This window comes from Fistularia commersonii, chromosome 2 (assembly GCF_037954325.1).
Source record: "Fistularia commersonii isolate RoL2024-O1a breed Wild chromosome 2, RoL_Fcom_v1.0, whole genome shotgun sequence".
Classification (NCBI taxonomy): Eukaryota; Metazoa; Chordata; class Actinopteri; order Syngnathiformes; family Fistulariidae; genus Fistularia; species Fistularia commersonii.
Window position 1 is genome coordinate 19,967,784 of NC_141285.1, and position 18,305 is coordinate 19,986,088.

General features: G+C 41.1%; 1 protein-coding gene across 1 annotated transcript in view; it reads right to left on the minus strand.

Annotated features, from left to right (window-relative positions):
* ryr2b (ryanodine receptor 2b (cardiac)) overlaps window positions 1–18,305 on the minus strand; it is an 81,442-nt gene that overhangs the window by 48,837 nt on the left and 14,300 nt on the right. Inside the window, exons 18-48 of the mRNA XM_086171952.1 lie at window positions 17,663–17,904; window positions 15,113–15,305; window positions 14,791–15,010; window positions 14,565–14,669; window positions 14,230–14,333; window positions 14,037–14,120; window positions 13,706–13,865; window positions 13,333–13,480; window positions 12,990–13,198; window positions 12,118–12,292; window positions 11,784–11,992; window positions 10,620–10,806; window positions 9,633–9,765; window positions 9,298–9,412; window positions 8,879–9,039; window positions 8,496–8,655; window positions 8,323–8,409; window positions 7,741–7,964; window positions 7,447–7,660; window positions 6,747–7,367; window positions 6,274–6,474; window positions 6,065–6,176; window positions 5,814–5,954; window positions 4,616–4,892; window positions 4,379–4,493; window positions 4,105–4,237; window positions 3,487–3,590; window positions 3,216–3,351; window positions 2,448–2,634; window positions 1,521–1,629; window positions 374–494 (exon numbers count right to left, since the gene is read on the minus strand). Coding sequence (XP_086028078.1) covers window positions 374–494; window positions 1,521–1,629; window positions 2,448–2,634; window positions 3,216–3,351; window positions 3,487–3,590; window positions 4,105–4,237; window positions 4,379–4,493; window positions 4,616–4,892; window positions 5,814–5,954; window positions 6,065–6,176; window positions 6,274–6,474; window positions 6,747–7,367; window positions 7,447–7,660; window positions 7,741–7,964; window positions 8,323–8,409; window positions 8,496–8,655; window positions 8,879–9,039; window positions 9,298–9,412; window positions 9,633–9,765; window positions 10,620–10,806; window positions 11,784–11,992; window positions 12,118–12,292; window positions 12,990–13,198; window positions 13,333–13,480; window positions 13,706–13,865; window positions 14,037–14,120; window positions 14,230–14,333; window positions 14,565–14,669; window positions 14,791–15,010; window positions 15,113–15,305; window positions 17,663–17,904 — 5,387 coding nt within the window. The remainder of the gene's footprint in view (window positions 1–373; window positions 495–1,520; window positions 1,630–2,447; window positions 2,635–3,215; window positions 3,352–3,486; window positions 3,591–4,104; window positions 4,238–4,378; window positions 4,494–4,615; window positions 4,893–5,813; window positions 5,955–6,064; window positions 6,177–6,273; window positions 6,475–6,746; window positions 7,368–7,446; window positions 7,661–7,740; window positions 7,965–8,322; window positions 8,410–8,495; window positions 8,656–8,878; window positions 9,040–9,297; window positions 9,413–9,632; window positions 9,766–10,619; window positions 10,807–11,783; window positions 11,993–12,117; window positions 12,293–12,989; window positions 13,199–13,332; window positions 13,481–13,705; window positions 13,866–14,036; window positions 14,121–14,229; window positions 14,334–14,564; window positions 14,670–14,790; window positions 15,011–15,112; window positions 15,306–17,662; window positions 17,905–18,305) is intronic.

Sequence of the window (18,305 nt, forward strand, 5' to 3'; positions counted from 1 at the left end):
AGTGACACAATTGCTGTGTCACCATTTTAATATCGTGGATATTTGTGGATATTCCCGTGGATATTCCATTTGTTTGTTGAGGTTAGAATTAGCATCAATCGGTAGCCAAATTGCTACTTAAATTATTGTAAAAATGCATCTTTACTTTCTAAGTCCAATGTTGCCATTGAGAGAAAGGATGGTGAAGCTAATGGACAAACTGGCCTTTGGCATGAAATTAATTATTACTTTTTTGACAATCTTGGTGGAATAATAGGCATCCAAAGCAAGCAAGACAGGTGATTATGCAATAGCTTGAAATAAACATGTTTTTTTGTTTCTTTTCTTTTCCCGGTGATGTGGGACAGCTTTTGACATGAGATGCTTTTCTGACCTTTTGACACAGAGGGGATTTGAAAAGGGATGCTGACGACTCCCTCAAGATCCTGAATCGGAATGAGCGATCTCAAAATTGCTCGGATGCGGATGGCTTCTCCTTTGCCTCCACGAATCAACTGCGGCATTTCGGAAAGATAATAAATGGTCATACAAAATGTATGAAACACTGATGCCAATATACTTCCTAGGTGATCTCAGATGCAGGTGCCCCATAAGATACAAATCACTTTATACATGAATTTTTTGGGATACAAAGTGGGATTCAAGCAAATTTTATCCTTGAAATATGGAAAAAAAAAAATCATGATAGGGATACAAGAGCAAGAAAATGAAAATTTAAAATTTGCACAGTACGCTTCATGATACCGCTTCATCTTCTGAATTGCCGCTGCTCACTGCTCTCACCTTAAAGAACGCCTCACAGCTTCCAGCATCGTCCGGGTAGTTCACACAGTACGCATATTTCATGTCGTCTTCCTATCTTGTGTGGCATAATTTTATATTTTTGAGCTTATTTTGTTTATTTATTTTTTGTTAATCATCATAAGCCCTGAGCAAGCAAGTGGTAAGGTAAGTGGTGAACCTAGAAAGAAGCTACTTTCTATGGAAATAAAGCACAAAATAATAGCAAAGCACAAACGTGGTGTACGTGTGACCGATATTGTCCGTGAATATAATCACAATGCATCCACGATATGTACCATCCTTTACCCTGTACCAGCAAAAGGAATCTATAAAGGCCATGAAGTCTTCCCAGGGTATTACTATTATGTCGCAAAAATGGACATCTATACATGTCAAAATGGAAAAATTGTTTGTGATGTCTGTGAAGGAGAAAGATATTGTTTGCAAGACATAACATTATTTCTGTTATTTTGAATGGGGAAAATTCAATCAAGATATAAAAAAAAAAAAAAAAAAAAATCATCATACAAACAAACCCACTTCTGGAACAAATTAAATTTGTATCTTAAGGGACCACTGTATCAGTGTAAGCATAAACTGTTGACCAAACCATTCTGTGCAAAGATAAAAGCTCACAATGACGACATCACGAACATACTTGCTCCATTAGACTTAATTGTTGGAGATATCAATGGCTATCGATGCAGAGGGGAGACGTGTTCTCGGAAAACACTCACTTGCATCTCTGGAGCACAGCGTCCCAGCAGGTCGATGAGGGCCGAGTAGAAGGTCATGACAGCGTGGCCGATATGAATGTAGTCATCATCACTGTCCTGGACGGTGTCCCTTTTTACAGCAAAACCATAATGAGACTTGTAAGCTTTTTTTTCTCAAATGAAAGTACTTTAACAGGTTCAAACATTTGTTTTGTTTTTTTCTTCCAGCAGCAAAAACATTTTGCAGGCTGAACTTTTTTTGCTCTTCTTCCCTGATTTGATAAACAACGAGAACCAAGAGGTAATTTTACTTAAATCTGCATTTGTTACTGAATTAAACTGAACCCATAACTTCTCCCTGAGCCCTGCTCAGTGGCTGCCCACTGTTCATGGTTCATCCATGATGAGTTGAATGCAGAGGATAAAAAATTTCCTGCAAGAGATTAATAAAGTATTAAAAAAAAATTTAAAAAAAAAACAGATTACATAGAGGTGACTTTCCTATGTGTGTGCTAAGAAAACTTACCTGATAACAATAATTTTATCTTTAAATAACAAATGCATTTAAAGAGTCATGGGTTTAGAATCATGCCTTTAACAAACGTGTACTGGCACTGGTTCGCAGTCTTTCAATATATAACTGGCCACAGCAGAACCTATACAATATTCATTACCCTGTAATGGGACATCGAATTTTTCCATTGTACTAATAATCAGATTGTGACCTTGTAATGTGAAGGCACTGCTATTAGTCTCGTGAAAGAGCAGATACGAGAATAGCTTCAAATTACACCTATAAAATTGGTCTTTTTTTCCAAAAAGCAAGAGCACTGATGAAGTGAATATGTCTCCCAGAAATTAAATCACACACCGGATAAAGACACGTGGGCACGAATAGGAAATTCTTTTAAGCCACTTAATACAAAGAAAAAAAAAATGCTGACAGACAGTGTTCTGTTGGATGGGTGGGTGATGAAAGGTCCGTCCGTCGAAGCGTCCTCAGACATCCCGATGGCGTCCCCGATTGCAGCAAGGAGACCATTTCCCCTGTCGCCTTGGAGGGCCGGACCAAAACATTCAGGCCGGCGAATCAGGAGCCTCAAGACCACATAGGCATTCTCCTCTACACTCTCACCTGGTGCCACAAAGCCAGACATATCTAATAATTAGGTCTTTAAAACTGACAAAGACTCAACAAAAAGACGATGAAATCTCTGTCCTGAAAATATTTAAAGGACAATGAGACAACATAACAAGGACACAAGTTAAATGAGCGCGTGCTGTAGACAGCGTGGGGAAAACGTATGGCTTAGACCAGAAGGCCAGTCCAGTTTGAACGCAACTCCCTCACCCCCCAAAAAAAGTGAAATTAACATGAACAAAACTACTTAGCGAGAATTGTTAGATAAATGAAACCACCGTGCATTCCTGAAATTGTCTTGAAAGAGTCAGAAAGTAAGTCCAAAGTACCCACAGTCCAAAGTTTCCCACAAGTCCAAAGTACTAATGAATACACAAGTACCAGATAGAGCCAAACACATTGAGATAAGGTTGGATTTTACGTTTGAGTGAAACAATAAAAGATTTTATAAATAGATTTCTTTAATCAATGAATTGCCTTCACCCAATAAGCAAACTTAACTGTACGCAACAATAGAAATAAAAGTTCATTATAGAGCCTCTGGTTGAATCTACACTTAAAATACATCAAATTACCGTTGCAGAATACAGCAAAGCGCAGGAAATCTACATAGCGCTCCCCTTCTACAGGATTCCATCCAATGTCAGGATAGCCTTTTGCCACCAGCAGTGGACAGCTCTGCAGACCGCAGTTCGCAAGGTACTGCACCACCTGGAAATGGCATTATAGAATATGAACACTGGACTATTGCAGCTGTGATTGAAGTGCATGACAAAGAGAAAATAATTGCTTTCCCATGTCCTTCATTCCTTTCAAGAAAACCTGGATATCTTCCAAATACCTAACCTTCTCCAGGTCGGGTTCTCTCAGCGCCAGGGCTAGTTCATTATTGTCCATCACGGAGGCTGCAGCCACATCCAGAGGAGTGGCCCCACGCATGGACGGCGAAGCTGAAGTACAAGGACATAAAACGCTCAGAAAATCACACGCCTGTAGTGTCTGATCCGGTATCAGGTTATAAACCTTGCAAGGATGAAAAAAAGGAATTGAGGTAATTTACCCAATACTGGTAAGTTATTGTAGGCCCAAACATTGAATTCAGCCTGACAGGCAAATCAAAAATGCCCTTGTCCACAGCATTCTGCTCTTGAAAGGGTAAAGCGGGGTAACGTGATGCCTCTCTAAATACAGGGAGTGTTTTTCAGTGGGGAAATGTTTGATGGGTGCAAGCCAGCAGCCAAGACTATGTCCATAAATGAAATCCTGTCTTCCATATGTTGATTTTGTCAGGGTAATTAACAAAGGCAACTCGAACACCAGAGCGCTCCCATCTCACTCCAACCTCTTAAAAAATAGGGGCTAAAGTGGCCTTGTAGAAAAACACTACAAGAGTTGAATAGGGGTTCTGTAATGAAGAGCGGCTCGATAAAAATTCACAACAGTATAACTGTGTCTAATATTTACCAAGTCCGACACTGCTGTTCTCCAAAAGGTAGCTGAGGTGGTCGAACAAGGCTCCTTGATTATGGCGGCTTATGCGGCAAAAATAACAAAGGAATCGACAGCAGCTGGCCACCATCTTGGGGAAGGATATCTCCTAGGAGAAGAAAGTATTGATATAATATTCACTAGCCATTTATTTGATGTGGCATGCCAACTTTAATGCTATGTTGATTGAAACATGAGATCATCCAGAAACGCTCGCTCGAATATCAAAATAAATTTTGATTTTTGTCACCTTTGATTCCCCTTCTCCAAGAACATTGACCATCACCTCCATCACTGTCTCATGCATCCCCAATGCCCTCATTAGGTTTGGGTGCTGGTAAAAAACCTTGTTGTTCATAATGTCTCTGCGCGAAATGGCAATTGAAAAAAATGAAATGAATTTTCTGCATATTGCCTGATATTTAAAATGCAGTAATCAAAGCCCATGAAAAAGCAACCCCTTAATGGTATCCCTTGGTTCTCTTACCCCAATCTTCTGATCATCAGCTTCTCCTCCTCGTTCCCCATTCGGACACGTAGCAGGGATCGAATTTGGCTCAGGGAGGACAGCAGAGCCATGGTGTCCTCCACTGATGTTTGGTTGATGGTATAGGTTTTGGAGAGGGGTCCTGCCATTTGACCTGCAAGGCCCTGATACTGGCTGTGCAGCAAGGAGAAGATAGCTCTCACCAGCAGAGGATCTTCAATCTCAGTCTCTTGAGCCCAGCGCAGCATTGTCTCAGATATCAGCATCTTCAGGGACTCTGAGGAGAATTCAGCAGGTGAGCAGCAAGGATCTAAATAGTCAATCTGAACTCTATCCAGTCCAATTTGGACATATTTGATTAGATACTATCATACTGTCATCATTAGGCGGTGAGAAATGATGATGGTTTGCTGCTTCTCATCTAAAACACAAGGTCATTTCGATCAATATGCTTAATTGAAAAGGAATGGGATGCTATCACAGAGTTTAATCAGCAAATCTATATTTTCTCGTGAATTTGGAGAACCACCTACTGCCGATACTGTCTCTATGGAAACTGTTTTCGGAAAAAAAAAAAAAAAACTGTCCTAATTCGGTAACTCACTTCTATTAAACACTAAACAGCATTATAATGAAAACCTTTTTGTACGGCAACCATGTCCTACCAGGTAACTTGTTTATATAGTACTGTGCTGAAGGTATACTGTCTCCACTGGTTTAGAGATTGAATATGTGAAAAACATTAACGATGACACCTGATCAAAATTATATACATTAAAAGTGTCCAAACAAACACACAGACCTGGCCGTTAAGACAATGAATGTATGTTTTAGCTCATTATTTACTTGCCGAAAGCAGCAACGGAGCTGTTTTGTATTAGTATCCCCATTCGTACAAATTTGTTTGGTCCTTTACAGCTCCTTCTGGAGAAAACGCTCTTAAAACCCACTTTATTACAATTGCTAAACAATAAAAAAGCAAATGAACACAGTTGGTGACCAGCTGGAGGTTCAAGTGTCCATGAGCTGAAATACCAGTTATATTTACAAACATGTTTTTTTTTTCCTCTGAACAAAATTAGATTTCCACCATAGTTTTGGTTCAAAATCTAAAACTAAATACATGTTGTTCAAGAGTCTAAACAGATCTGCAATGATGATATACAAAAGCTTCACGTTACAGTTTAGATGTACTTACTTGAACTTTGTGGTCTACTATCCTCCATCTCTTGGGATTTCCTCTGCAGTCCAAGACTCCTTGTCACAAGACTGAAAAGTCGATCTTTCATGAAAATCTCAGTGTCCTCCTCATCCATCGAGTCACGGTCCAGTTCAATGCCTGCACATTAAGATGTTATTTCCCAAGCAAAAATCAAGTTGAGAACCTTCCAAGATCAACTCAGATTTCTTGTATCTGCATTATTTAATAATCATAAAAGGCATCCTAACCGCAATGTATGGTGAGAAGGTGATGAAAGTCCTGCAGGAGCTCTTGAATTTCTTTTGGACATGGACAGTTTCCCTGTTGCTCATCCTCTCTGAAGCTCAGGAGCATGTTGATCTGAAGACGAGTTATAACCAAACAGTCACTATGCAAAACATCATCTTTGCAGCTACTAACGGTCCCTAAAACCCTAGTTTATTGGATTGAATTCAACCTGTTCTTTCGGAGGGGAACGGAATTCTTTGGTCTTGCGAGCGGTTAGGGCTGCGGACATGTTGAGCGCCATCATGACCTGATCGTAGCGAAACCTCTGATTTGCCTGCAGCTGCCCCACAAAGTTGTCGGAGAAGGCTACCACAGCCTCCACCCTGTGGCGCATCTGGCAATCACGCAGGTAGGACAGCAGATGGCAGAGCTGCAGAGAGGAAAAATCTATTAAATATTTAATTATAAATCACAGCTTGGGTGTCTGACTCCACAAGGGTCAAAATCCTACTTGTAAAGCTCAATAGCCCCATACCAGTGCATTGTTCGCTACAAAATGCTTGAAATCAGTAAAGCTGATTTTTTTTGTTAGATCCAGTGGCAAACAAAAATGGGCAGAAACATGGCAGAGAAAATGATGGCAATGTATGACTTGGCACAACGGCGAAGGGACGAAAACATTTGTCAAACTAATTGGTTTACCTCAAGTTTGACTGCTTCTGGGAGCTTCATTTGTAGCAGTCCTTGCTTCGGAGTTTCACCTTCTCCGTATTTGCTCCACTGCTTTTCTAAGCCTTCACCACCGGTGTCCTCTTCCTTTTCCTCACGAAGGGATCCAACAGATGCTGAAGTGCTGAAGACTCCGGGATCAATAAGCTGAAGAACCTTGCACAGGTCCTCATCGCCTATCACTCCAAGAACCAGAAGGGTGAAGAAAAGCTGGATAAGGGGAACAAGCAGAAACTCTACACTGCCTCCCACTGGTTTCCTCACTCCCTGATCCATAGCCAGCACCCCAGCGGTCAACATGTCCACTGTCAGCTCCTTTAAAACATCAAGGGGAATTTCTGGGCTTTCTCTGTGGAAGATTTCCCATCCTAGTTCGTCACTCCTGACAAAACAAGGACTGGAGAAATGCATTTGGGGTTTAAGGGATGCGCACCAGCTGGTGCTGGGAATTCCCAACGGAAGTTGAACGGTTTGCTTGTCTCCAACAGTCACGGGACTGGCATTCAAGGTGATCTCTCTAGTCTGGTCCGTCATAGGCACAACATATTCATGGTTCATCAGCAGGCATGCATTTGCGTGGCTGCTGAGGTGAACCTGAAAAAGAAGAATACTTTTCAGCCCCAATTGACTAAAGTTTTCATTCAGACATACTTGCACTCTAACAAGCAATCACCTGAATGAGAAGCTGGTAAAATGCAGAGCGAAGACAACCAGGTAGGCTTGGACTCTGAATGGCATGGAGGACCTGGGATTGGTCAACGTGACTGCAAAGCGCGTGGCAAACTCTATTGTTGCCAAGGGCGCAGAGAGAGCAGTAAAGGAGGAGGGTTTGGTATTGAAAAGTCAAGAGGTCATCGTGTTCTGACAGCTCCAGGATGTCTATGCACCTATATGTACATCATAAAAAAAAAAAGATATGGTAAAAATGGATACTGTGACTAACTACACCTTAACTCCTGCCCCTGACCTGTTTTCATCAGGGATCTGAAGGGTCATGGCTTGAAGAGGCTCATAACACTGGACTCTCCAGCCACTGTGCTCATCCGGCCGATCCACCGACACCGTTAATGAAGCGTCTGGTAGCCTGGTCCAGACGGAGCTCAAACGCTGCACCTGAAACCTCGGTGGGCACTGAGGAGCGCTGTTCCTTTTTTGGCTGCGAAGCACACCGGCTGACAGCGGCATCGCATTCTGGATACAGAGGAGGAACAAAGATTTGCACCACAGACCATGACATATTAAAATGGTAGAGCCAAGTTTAAAGAGATATAGTGAAAATAAGAAGTGCACGGAGGAGCAGATACTACCTCAAAAACAAGAAAGCAGTTTTAAATACAGCATTTTGTTCATTTGGATAGTATTCTGTCAATTGACCGAATTTGTCTGACATTTGGACTATATCGGACAAATTTTGTTAATTGGCTTTTGCTAAGATTTTTCCTCGATAGCTTATCAAAGACACATATTGCCTTTTTTTTTTCTAAAAAAGTCCATGATTAGAAAAGGGTGTTGGGTCTTGTAAGGGATCTAGAACTAAATATTCCATTACCTTGGGGCATCCTAGTTCAAACTGAAACATGTTGCTGGTAGTGGGTTTGATAAAAACTGCTGGAAACAACTTTGTGCTGGCTTCCACCTGGTTTGGAGTGATAACTTATTAAAGAGATAATTCGGCACAAAATCTTGGACATTAACAACAGACAGGAAAACGATCTGACTTACTTGGTAGTAAGTTGCCATCTCCACTCCACTGGAGGTGAAGGTGAGCAGACCGGTTGCTGTGTCGATCAAACAGCCGATTTCTAACCCACCACTTCTCCGACTCTGAGACAGACCCGTCGCCTCGCCGGCACAAACCATGTAACAGTTAGACCGCTTCACGCTGTGTAGGAGGAGAGGGAAATGATAATTGGGCAATTTTTTTGCATTGAAAATCAAAGGAAACAGCATCTAAAACAAGGTAATGTGAATTCCAGCTTAAACTAATACAGAAGTTATTGTTTTGAAGTATGAAGGATCATCATGGAGACATGCAAAAACCATATTGAATTTTGCATCTAAATCAAAAAAAGTGGCTTATAACAACAATAAAACTTGGACGCAACCTTTCCTGGACTTTGCCGCTCTCATCCCCGAGGGTGACAGTCACCATCGGGACAATGTCGGTATCAAACGCTGCGCCGTTCTGATGAAAATCGGAGGTCACCCAACCCACCCACACGTTGAACGGCTCCTGGCCTGGAAGAATTCTCGCGGAGTAGTAATACTGAAACCAGGATGTCGTGACATTGTTTAGCATTCAAAATGTTTTACTGTGTTTGACAGTTTCATTTCCCAACAAAGCGGCACAACAGATTGGATATATGCAATTTATTGTGTATATGCATGTAGAAGACAAGAAGTCAGAATTCTAACACTTGTTTCTATTATTATTCATAGTTACGATAGTATTGTTACCAATTTAGGTCCCTTGGATTTGGTTGAATGACCACAGAATGATAGAATAATAATAATAACTTCTTACTCTGGAGGATTGGAAGACGAGTTCTGAGTTATCTTTGTCGGCTACGACATCCTCGAGAAGCCGAGCGGACGAGTTGCTGCTGACCAGGCCCGGTTTAGTCCTTCTCAGCATGAACCTTCACCAGATCAGGACACGGATTCATGCAAAATAATATGATGTTAAGAAACCGAACTGGTTATTCCAGTTTTGTTTGTTTTTTTCTTGCAGACAATGTTTTAGAGGTAAACTATCCTCTTAGCACGACCACTAGACTGTTGGTTTCTGTTAAGCATAGGTCATGCAATTTGCAAATGATTGCTCAAAGGGGGGAAAATAAGCAATGGCGTGGAAACTACCGCTGTTTCAGCCTTGATGTTTTATCTTGGCCGTGATCCTTGTGGTTGAGCTCATCTCTTGAGCCGGCGAAGCTGTGAGCTGACTTCATAAGCACTTCAAAGTCAGAGTCCATCTCCTCCTGCTCTCCCCGTCCTAAAAGGACAACAGGAATTAATTATGGCTGGGCCCCGGGGGAGCTTAGCCAGAACAACTCATCAAGGTCGGAACTTCCAAATAGTAGTGGGGGCCAAACGGTGAAGAGTTCGGGGACCGATGCCAATGTTTGGGAAGCATATTACAATTAAGTTAAACAAAGCATTTTAGTCTGAAAAATGTAATAAAGGTCTTAATCGAAAAGTTTACAGATGATATGTGCTGTTGTTTCTCCCTGCAACTTCATAACCTTGTATCGTCCCTTGATACTCTGACATTAAATGTTGGTCGTTTGATCGACCAAACATCACTGATAACATTTCAAAATGTTAATGGCATGCCGGGTGCCTGCCTGAGCTGCACATAAATACTGACCCCCTAGTTTGCCCAAAATTACATATAGGAATAATATCATTTACCGCTGAAATCCTTATCTTGGAAATGCCCTCATTTTTCAGTAAATAGTCTCGACTTATAGACGGCTTTCACGCCTTGCAGTTTCAAATCACTTTACACCAGATGGCGTTCACTCATGGCGGTAAAGGTGCTTTGAAAGGTAACTGGCCAATCGGGAGCAACTTTGGGTTCGGTGTCTTGCCCTGGGGCACTTTGGCACGTGAACAAGAGGAGCCGGGAATTGAACCGCCGATCTACTGATCGGCTCGACTTACTGAGCCGCAGCCACCTGGTTGATATTCTGAGGAACTGCATTTCGATTTTTTCTAGATGTCAACGGGGCTCCTGCTCCGCACAATTACATTGTGGTATCGAAAGCTGTATGGGAAATCAAATAAAACTCCGGGAGCCTGCCGTGTTCGCTCTGGCGTCACAAAATGATTTGATGTCGTCGCAACCTGTAGTAAAAGAGTTGGAGGCCAAGGTCAGCATGCCTCCCACAGGGCAGGTGAGGGTGGCTGCGCATTCGACGGACGTGCTGAGACGGTAAAAGCCCATTTCATTGCCTCCATCATGGTGTGCCAAGAGCCGCTGGGAGACCCTCAAGCACGATAAGGAATCTGTTGAGCCGCTGACTTTAATGACCTTGGACAAGATCAAAATTTAATATTAACGTCTATGATCAAGCGCTTGGAGTAATGCTTTGTCTCAGACCAGTGCTTCTCAATTATTTTCTGTTACCTTGCCCCAGGAAGAAGAAAACATTTGTCCCCCCCACACACACACACTCTCCACCGCAACTATAAATAGTATCATTTGTCTGTAAAATTATTATATGTACACCTTTGCATGCCATTGTATCCTTATTAACAATACACAAAAGAAATATAGATAAGCTTGCAACAAATAACTTTATAAACATTGTTTTTAGTCTGTAACACAAAAGATTTAAAGTGCATCAATTTTCCTGAAATTTAAAAAAAAAAAATCCTTATCCAAACTATAAACATTTTTTCACAGAGTGAACCATTTGACACTGAAAAATAAAACAAAATAAAATCAATCAAACATTGTTTTTAGTCTGTAACAGAAAAGATTAAAAGTGCATAGATTTGCCTGAAATTTAAAAAAGATTAAATCCCTATTTAAACTATAAACATTTTTTCACAGAGTGAACCATTTGACACTGAAAAATAAAATTAAATAAAATCAATCAAAAATAAAAAAAAAATCAAATTGATCAGCATCATTAAGTAGATGTACCATTCTTTCCTTGTCTCCCACCGTAGTCACAGTGAAGCCGAGAGCTACATACGCTCCGTCATAATTTCCTTGTCTTAGCTTTCACGTGACTTACGTTTGTCTCATTATCTCCGTTTCTCACCGCCTTTCTTATCATCCCTGTTAAATATTTTTTCATGGTGTCTCTTGAGGGTTTGTTCACTACACTTCATATTTCCTGCTCTGTTCTGTGTGTGCGCACACCCTTTGCCAAAAACGTACACCAAAAAACTAATACTACATCATAATCATGTTCCCCGGGGTCGAACGTACGTCCATCCCCCCAATGTCTTAGACCAACAAAACCAGTTGCCCACATGTCTACAGTGTATAATCCTAACCTGTAAATTGTAATCATCAGGTCGAATGGAGGTAAATTGAAGATGTTTCCAGCTCATCCAGAGGGCCGGATCGCTTGCCACGTTGGCAGCGAAAGGCTCATAACCTTCTTGTAGACCGCACACGGTGAAATACTGCAGAGATCCCGCATCACGGCCAAGGTTCAGCCTTCCCACCTGATTCACCCCGAGGCTAACCACAGGCAGTAGGCCTAGGAAATCAAGAAAAAGTGTAAACACCTCAAAAATTCAATAAATCAGCGATTTATTATTTTTCAGCTTAATGGGCAATAAGTCAAATAGAATGTGCTCTGAGGAAGTGAAAATTGTTCCAAACCATCTTTTATCTCAAAGTCTTTGGCAGCCAGTTCTGATCCCCTATCATTAAACAGCAGCACTCCATTGAGCGTGACAATCATGGTGCGTTCTTCCATGTCCAATAAGCAACTCACTACATCCCCTCTCTGCCACGCATGTCCCAGGGGCTCGCCACCCTGATGATACCACTGAGCCTGAGAGCAACAAGGAGAGGATCAGTTCGACAGAAATAACACTCATAAATTCTGGGTGAGAGAGAGGCAGAAGAATCACAGCTCGGGCCATAAAAAGTATGATTGGTGTATCGGTAACTTCGTCTATAACTCTGTTTTATAATATTCTCCCACAGCTGTGCGGCTTGTGTGCTCCAATTATACAGGGTTTATCTTGGAAACGGTCCATTCAAAATTGGTGCGGTTTAATCAAATCGCGTCTCCGTTACAGCTTTTGCTTTGGTTGCGACACCCTCACGTTTACAGATTTCACATTCGAGCTGCTCCCAGTGAACAATGAATTTGGGAGGTTGAGCAGAAGTTGAGCCCTTTGGACGCCATCTGATCTGTACGCCACCTCTTGGAGTTTTGTTGCAAAATTCAAATAAATGTGTTGGAAGCGTATTACCGGATTCATCTCATCCAGTCATTTTGTGATGTTTTTTATATATGTTTCTTTATATATTTTTTCTTATATAATCAAGAAATGGGTTACTCCGGTAACAGTTGGTTTTTAAAAACAAATTTCAGGGTTGTTATGAAAAGGCGGCTCCAAAAACAACATCCATGCTTTGTGCGGTGATTTAGGCAGACAACCTGTTTTGACAGCTTTTGTAGATGTGCTTGTAAAAGAAGGAACGAAGGATTATTTCAGAACCATAAAAGTTTAATGCTTCACCTTAAATCCATCAAAGACGAACGCCTGGTCATTTGAGCCCAGCTCTTTATCTGGTGTGCAGCCCGGCCGGGCCCATCCAACTTTTACATTACCCGCTGTCACTACTTCAAATTCAAAGTACCACTTCCCCCGGGTCACGGCGTAGGATTTATCTGGTCTGAACACTCGGCACTTCTCGGCGGAGAAGAGACATGTATTTGGTAATATGGCTGTGAAGATACCCCAAAAAAAAAAAAATTGCAAACCTCTGAAACAATTTTTTGCTCTCAAATGGCATTAAGCTTGTTGAGATAAGTAGAAGATTGTGAAGTGAGCTGAAACTCAAAAAGACTTTGAGACATACCGTGATCCTGATGGAGGGGCTCCAGGCTGTAACCGTAGGCAATCAAGGTACAAACCGCTTCCCTCACATTTCTCCTGCCCGTCTTCCTGCTCCATTCATCAAGAAAGCTGTAGGGCACAAGGTTGGGGTTTCGCTTGCCTTTTATATCCTAAAATTGCATTCGGGGGATCCAAAAAAAACGGAAATCGGTGTTGTCGGTTTTTCTACCAAAGTATGTTGATGCATGCGTATTTTTTTATTCATTTCTTTTTGTTGTTGACAAGACTTCAGAAATATTCTAGGAATGTATTTTTTTTAAAAACTGAAATTATATGCATCACAATGACTGAAAAAAACAGGTTTTATTAGTTATAACAAAAAAAAAAAAAAAAACCTGTTGGGTTCCATAGGTCCAGCCTTGTTTAATGCGCTCTCTGGCCCATTCATTGTGTTCATTCTCTGCCAGCAAGTTAACAACATCCTCCTGAGCTGGACTCAGGAAGACTTGGCTTAAATCCACCGGGGCAGGCCTGTAGCCACTGGGCTGCTCATATCTGAGAAGAGGAAGGCCAAAAGAACACACGTTTGTCGACTTTTGACAGGGGAACTAACCCGCACAACAAAAAACAGCTAAATTTTACATGAGGTAACACGATGCGGCGAATCTCCCGAAATGCAACGATTGTGCATGAATAATGTAAAATGAGTAACCAAGTGAGACGCACTTAGTGGGAAGTCTCATGTACTTCACCGTCTCCTCATTGTGGTCATCGGATAAACCGATGTGGAAGCCAAGAGCATGGAGCGTCCTTCAGAGAACATTGGAGAAAGAAGCCCCGACAGTTAATAAAACATGTCCTAATAAACGAGCATAGCAGTAACTCTGTACTCTTTGTCTATTGTATCAGTAGAGCATACCTGAGAATATTTTGTGCTGTCTGAAGGTTCTGTGTCCTCTCCTGCTCTGGCAGCTTGGAAAACTCCACCAGACAAGGATCGTGTCTTTTTTCTTCATCTCGCACCTGCAAGACAATAGCTCTTATTTTGAAACAACACATTAAATCAAACAAAAATAGGGACGGGAAATTGTTTTGATCACAGAACTGCTGATTGATTTGGACCTCCAAGAATTACGATATGATCAAGTAATTTCACAGCCGGAGGGCTTGAAGCAGCCAATTAGTCGATCGATTAAGTCTTTAAATGGTTTTCGCTCGATATTGAATCAAACCGGTCGACTTCCCCGTTCTTACAGATGCATGCGTCCATCCGAGATCAATCCTGCCCGTCACCCAGAGCTCGTGGATATTCTCGGCCAGTTTCTCTCTGATATCGTCGAGTTGCGGGGGCAAAACTACCTGTTTTGCAGGCAGCATAAGACACATTCACATGATGGTATAAATCAAAATAGCTTATCCGTTTCCCTTAATTAAACTTTTTTAAAAAGACACATATTCTCTCGTCTATCAGCATTTTTACCTTGCCGATGTCTATTGGTGTTGGAGTAAATATTACCGGACCGGTCGGCACTTTCGGGCCGAGAAGTTCTCGTAATCCGTCTTTGTGATTCACGGTGTACCGGTGGCACGGTTCCACCTTAAGTTTGACTCCAGGCAGCAGCGCCTCACAGCACGGGGCGAAACCAGGCGGGGGCAGAAATCGAAACTCTCCGTTTTTTCCCCCGAACAGAAAACGGACCCTTTGTTTGCAGAGATAAGAAAAATAATGCCACTGATGTCAATAAAGATTCGGGTAATTCTCGCTAGAAGGGCGATTTAGGATCTATAATTCCACCACTGACTTGACTCCAGCAGAGAAGCTGACCACAGGGTGGAGAAGCCCGTCAGTGTTGAAGTTCTCCAGCATGCCCTGCACAGGCAGACCGTTGACTCGGAAGGAGACACTGGGAGCGCCGAGGTCCAGACAGCAGCTGACGACGTCGTCGTCCTTCAACAGGTGAGGGAAGGGAGAGTTCACTCGGCGGGCCACGCAGCCTGAGGTTTGGAGTTTGGAGGACAGAACGGGTCACCGGTCAAATGTTCATTTTTAATTCCTTTTTTTCTCTAAAAAAAATAAATAAATAAAAAAAATTGGATTATCTCAAAGTATGTTTTTATGAATAAAACAAAAAAAAAAGTAGAGCACGAGAACTGACTGTAGCACTTTGGGATTCATAATGGGGTTTGTTTTAAAATATCTAAAAATTGAAAATGAATGCTTCTCAGTTCTCATTCATTCATTCATTCATTCATTATCTGAAATAAAGTGAATTTAAGGAAATGTTATTTTATTTGCTCCATAATTTTGAGGTTTGTCTAAATGAAGGAGCGCCAGCAGTCATCAAGTTTTGACTTCATCAAACAATCTCAAAATAGTCATTTATTGATCCAGTCATAATCTATACCGTTTATCCTGCACCCCTACAGGGCCACAATTAAGAAAAAGAATAAGAATAAGATCAACTTTATTTATCCTGAAAGAAAATTATTGTGCCAGAGTATCAAGTAAAACATAACAACAATTATAAATAATAGTAGGAAATTGCATAAACAGTATAAAAAAGGGGGGAGAATAAGAAATACAAATAAAACTATAAAGTGTCAAAGTAACAAGTCAAGGCCATAAAGTGTCTTAAGGTCTTAAGTACAAAGATTTCGAGATTCCCTGCAGCTATATAGAGACATAAGACTAATTACTCTCTCATTCACACATCTGGGCAATATTAGGTTCTCCAATGAAACTGCTTTTCATTTTGGACTGCGGAAGGAAACCAAAGACCCCACTCACACACAGGGAGAACACGAAAACACCACACAAGCTCCAAAAACTCCAACCTCGGAATCAAACCAGCGACATTTTTGCTGCGAGTTTGACTGCGGCTTATGAATTAAAAAAAAACATAATGTTCCTATTAAGTATAAGAAACACTTTTCTGTACAGCTTGATTACAGAGGTCAACATGTGAGGTGTTTTTTTTTTTTTTAAGTTTTACGTGGGATATTATTTTCACTCCAAAACTTATATCGTAGCTCTGATTCCATAACAGGACAAGTGTTCATGATGATGCAGGAGTGAAATCAGACCGACCTGTTTTCCTGCTCTGTGAGCCCTGGCGTGGCACAGCCAAATCTTTGCAGAAGTTGCGGATTTATTATCATCACTCCCAACGCCTTGTGTCAGTTTAATGAAGCAAAAAGCAATTTTGTTCCTGGCGAGTGTTTCTCCCCCCCCACACACATCTAAATGCTGCTGAAAAATGGCAGCTACTATTGTTACTTCACATGCTGCTGATATTATAAAGCCATCCAAACATTAGCAAATTAAAAAGCATCAATTTCTTTAACTGCTTTATTTTTTAATAAGAGCAGACTGTATGTATCTTCTACAAATGAAATTGTATGCCGCATATTAAACACAGCGAATTTGTGCTGTTTGGTCTCACCTCGAGACAAAAATAGATCACTTCCCTTTGCTTAATTAAGCTCACTGTGTTTGAATGAAAATTAAAATTAAAAAGATTTGTGTTCTGCAGGATAGACCCATTTTGCATATACCTGTAAATGATATATAATAGTATAATAATTGTATTTATTGGAGTGTTTTAGTCAGGGAAACACCCGGGTGACAGTAAAACACCTATTCAATGAGCAATAGCTGTTGTCGGCCACATCCACGCCACACAAGCCTGCAATACAATTAATTGTTCACGCTAAATTCCAAGGAAACAAAAAAACTGAATTCAGTGCACCCAAAACCACACAGAAAACAAGCATCAACAAAAACCCCGACATTCATGACTCCCTACACTATGTAAAAAATTACTATACTATGTAACTTTTACACACACATTTATATATATATATATATATATATATATATATATATGGCGTGGACGTTCTGGGGGAAGATCAGAGAAGCCATAGAAATATATATATATATATATACATATACATACATACATACATACATACATACATACATACATACATACATACACATATATATATATATATATATATAGCTTCTCTGATCTTCCCCCAGAACGTCTAACATGTGCTGTTCCTCTGATAGACTGATTCCTGATCCTATCCATCCTGGTCACTCCAAAAAGAGAACCTTGTACGCCTTTCCTTTCATTCTGGCAAATAGTCTTCCATCACATTGCACCCCAACACTTTTTTCCACCCATTCCGACCTGCTTGAACCATGATAATTATACATATTAATAATATATAATATAATAATAATTACTATAATGATAATACATTATCAATGAATAAAGTATTAGTAGACATAATCATAATATCAACGATATATCATGTTTATGTATCCAGACTGGTCTCATTCTCACCTGACCAGAGATGCAGTCCATCGAAGCCGTAGGAGTAAAGGTCATCTCCCACCCCGTTGCCCCCCCAGCCTTCTCCTCCCGTAATCCTGGGCTGGTAGCTGTCAGCGTAAGCCCAGCCAACGCGCAGGTGCGTTGGCTCCGATGTGAGGAAGGGATCGGCACGATCCACGACTAACTCATAATACCACCTGCGATGCTGGGCGGAATCTTCCCCGGTAGCCAGGAAAATACTAGGTCTTAAGCTTTGGTTTTTAGGAGCAGTTTGGAGAAGACAAAAGATAGATAAAAGGGGGGAGGAGAGAGGAGGGAGGAAATCACATGGTCATTTATTCACCAGAATGACAATTTGTCCTAATTACAACGCTTCAGTGTCATTTTAACTGTCTCTTCTCAAATTTAACAAAGCATGATGTCGATGAATAGTGATACCGAGGACGTAAATCATTAACAGTTGGTCAGGCGGGAAAGCCGACAGGAGAGTAAACACCGGGTTAGTGTAAGGACAATTCAAAACGTAAGCAGAATGGACAAGAGGCCGAAACTGAAGTACGAACGAAATCTTGGGCCGGAAAATTCAAAGGACAATGGATTTATAAAAAGCAAAATAAACCAATGTGGCATTTAACTTAAGTACAACCAATAG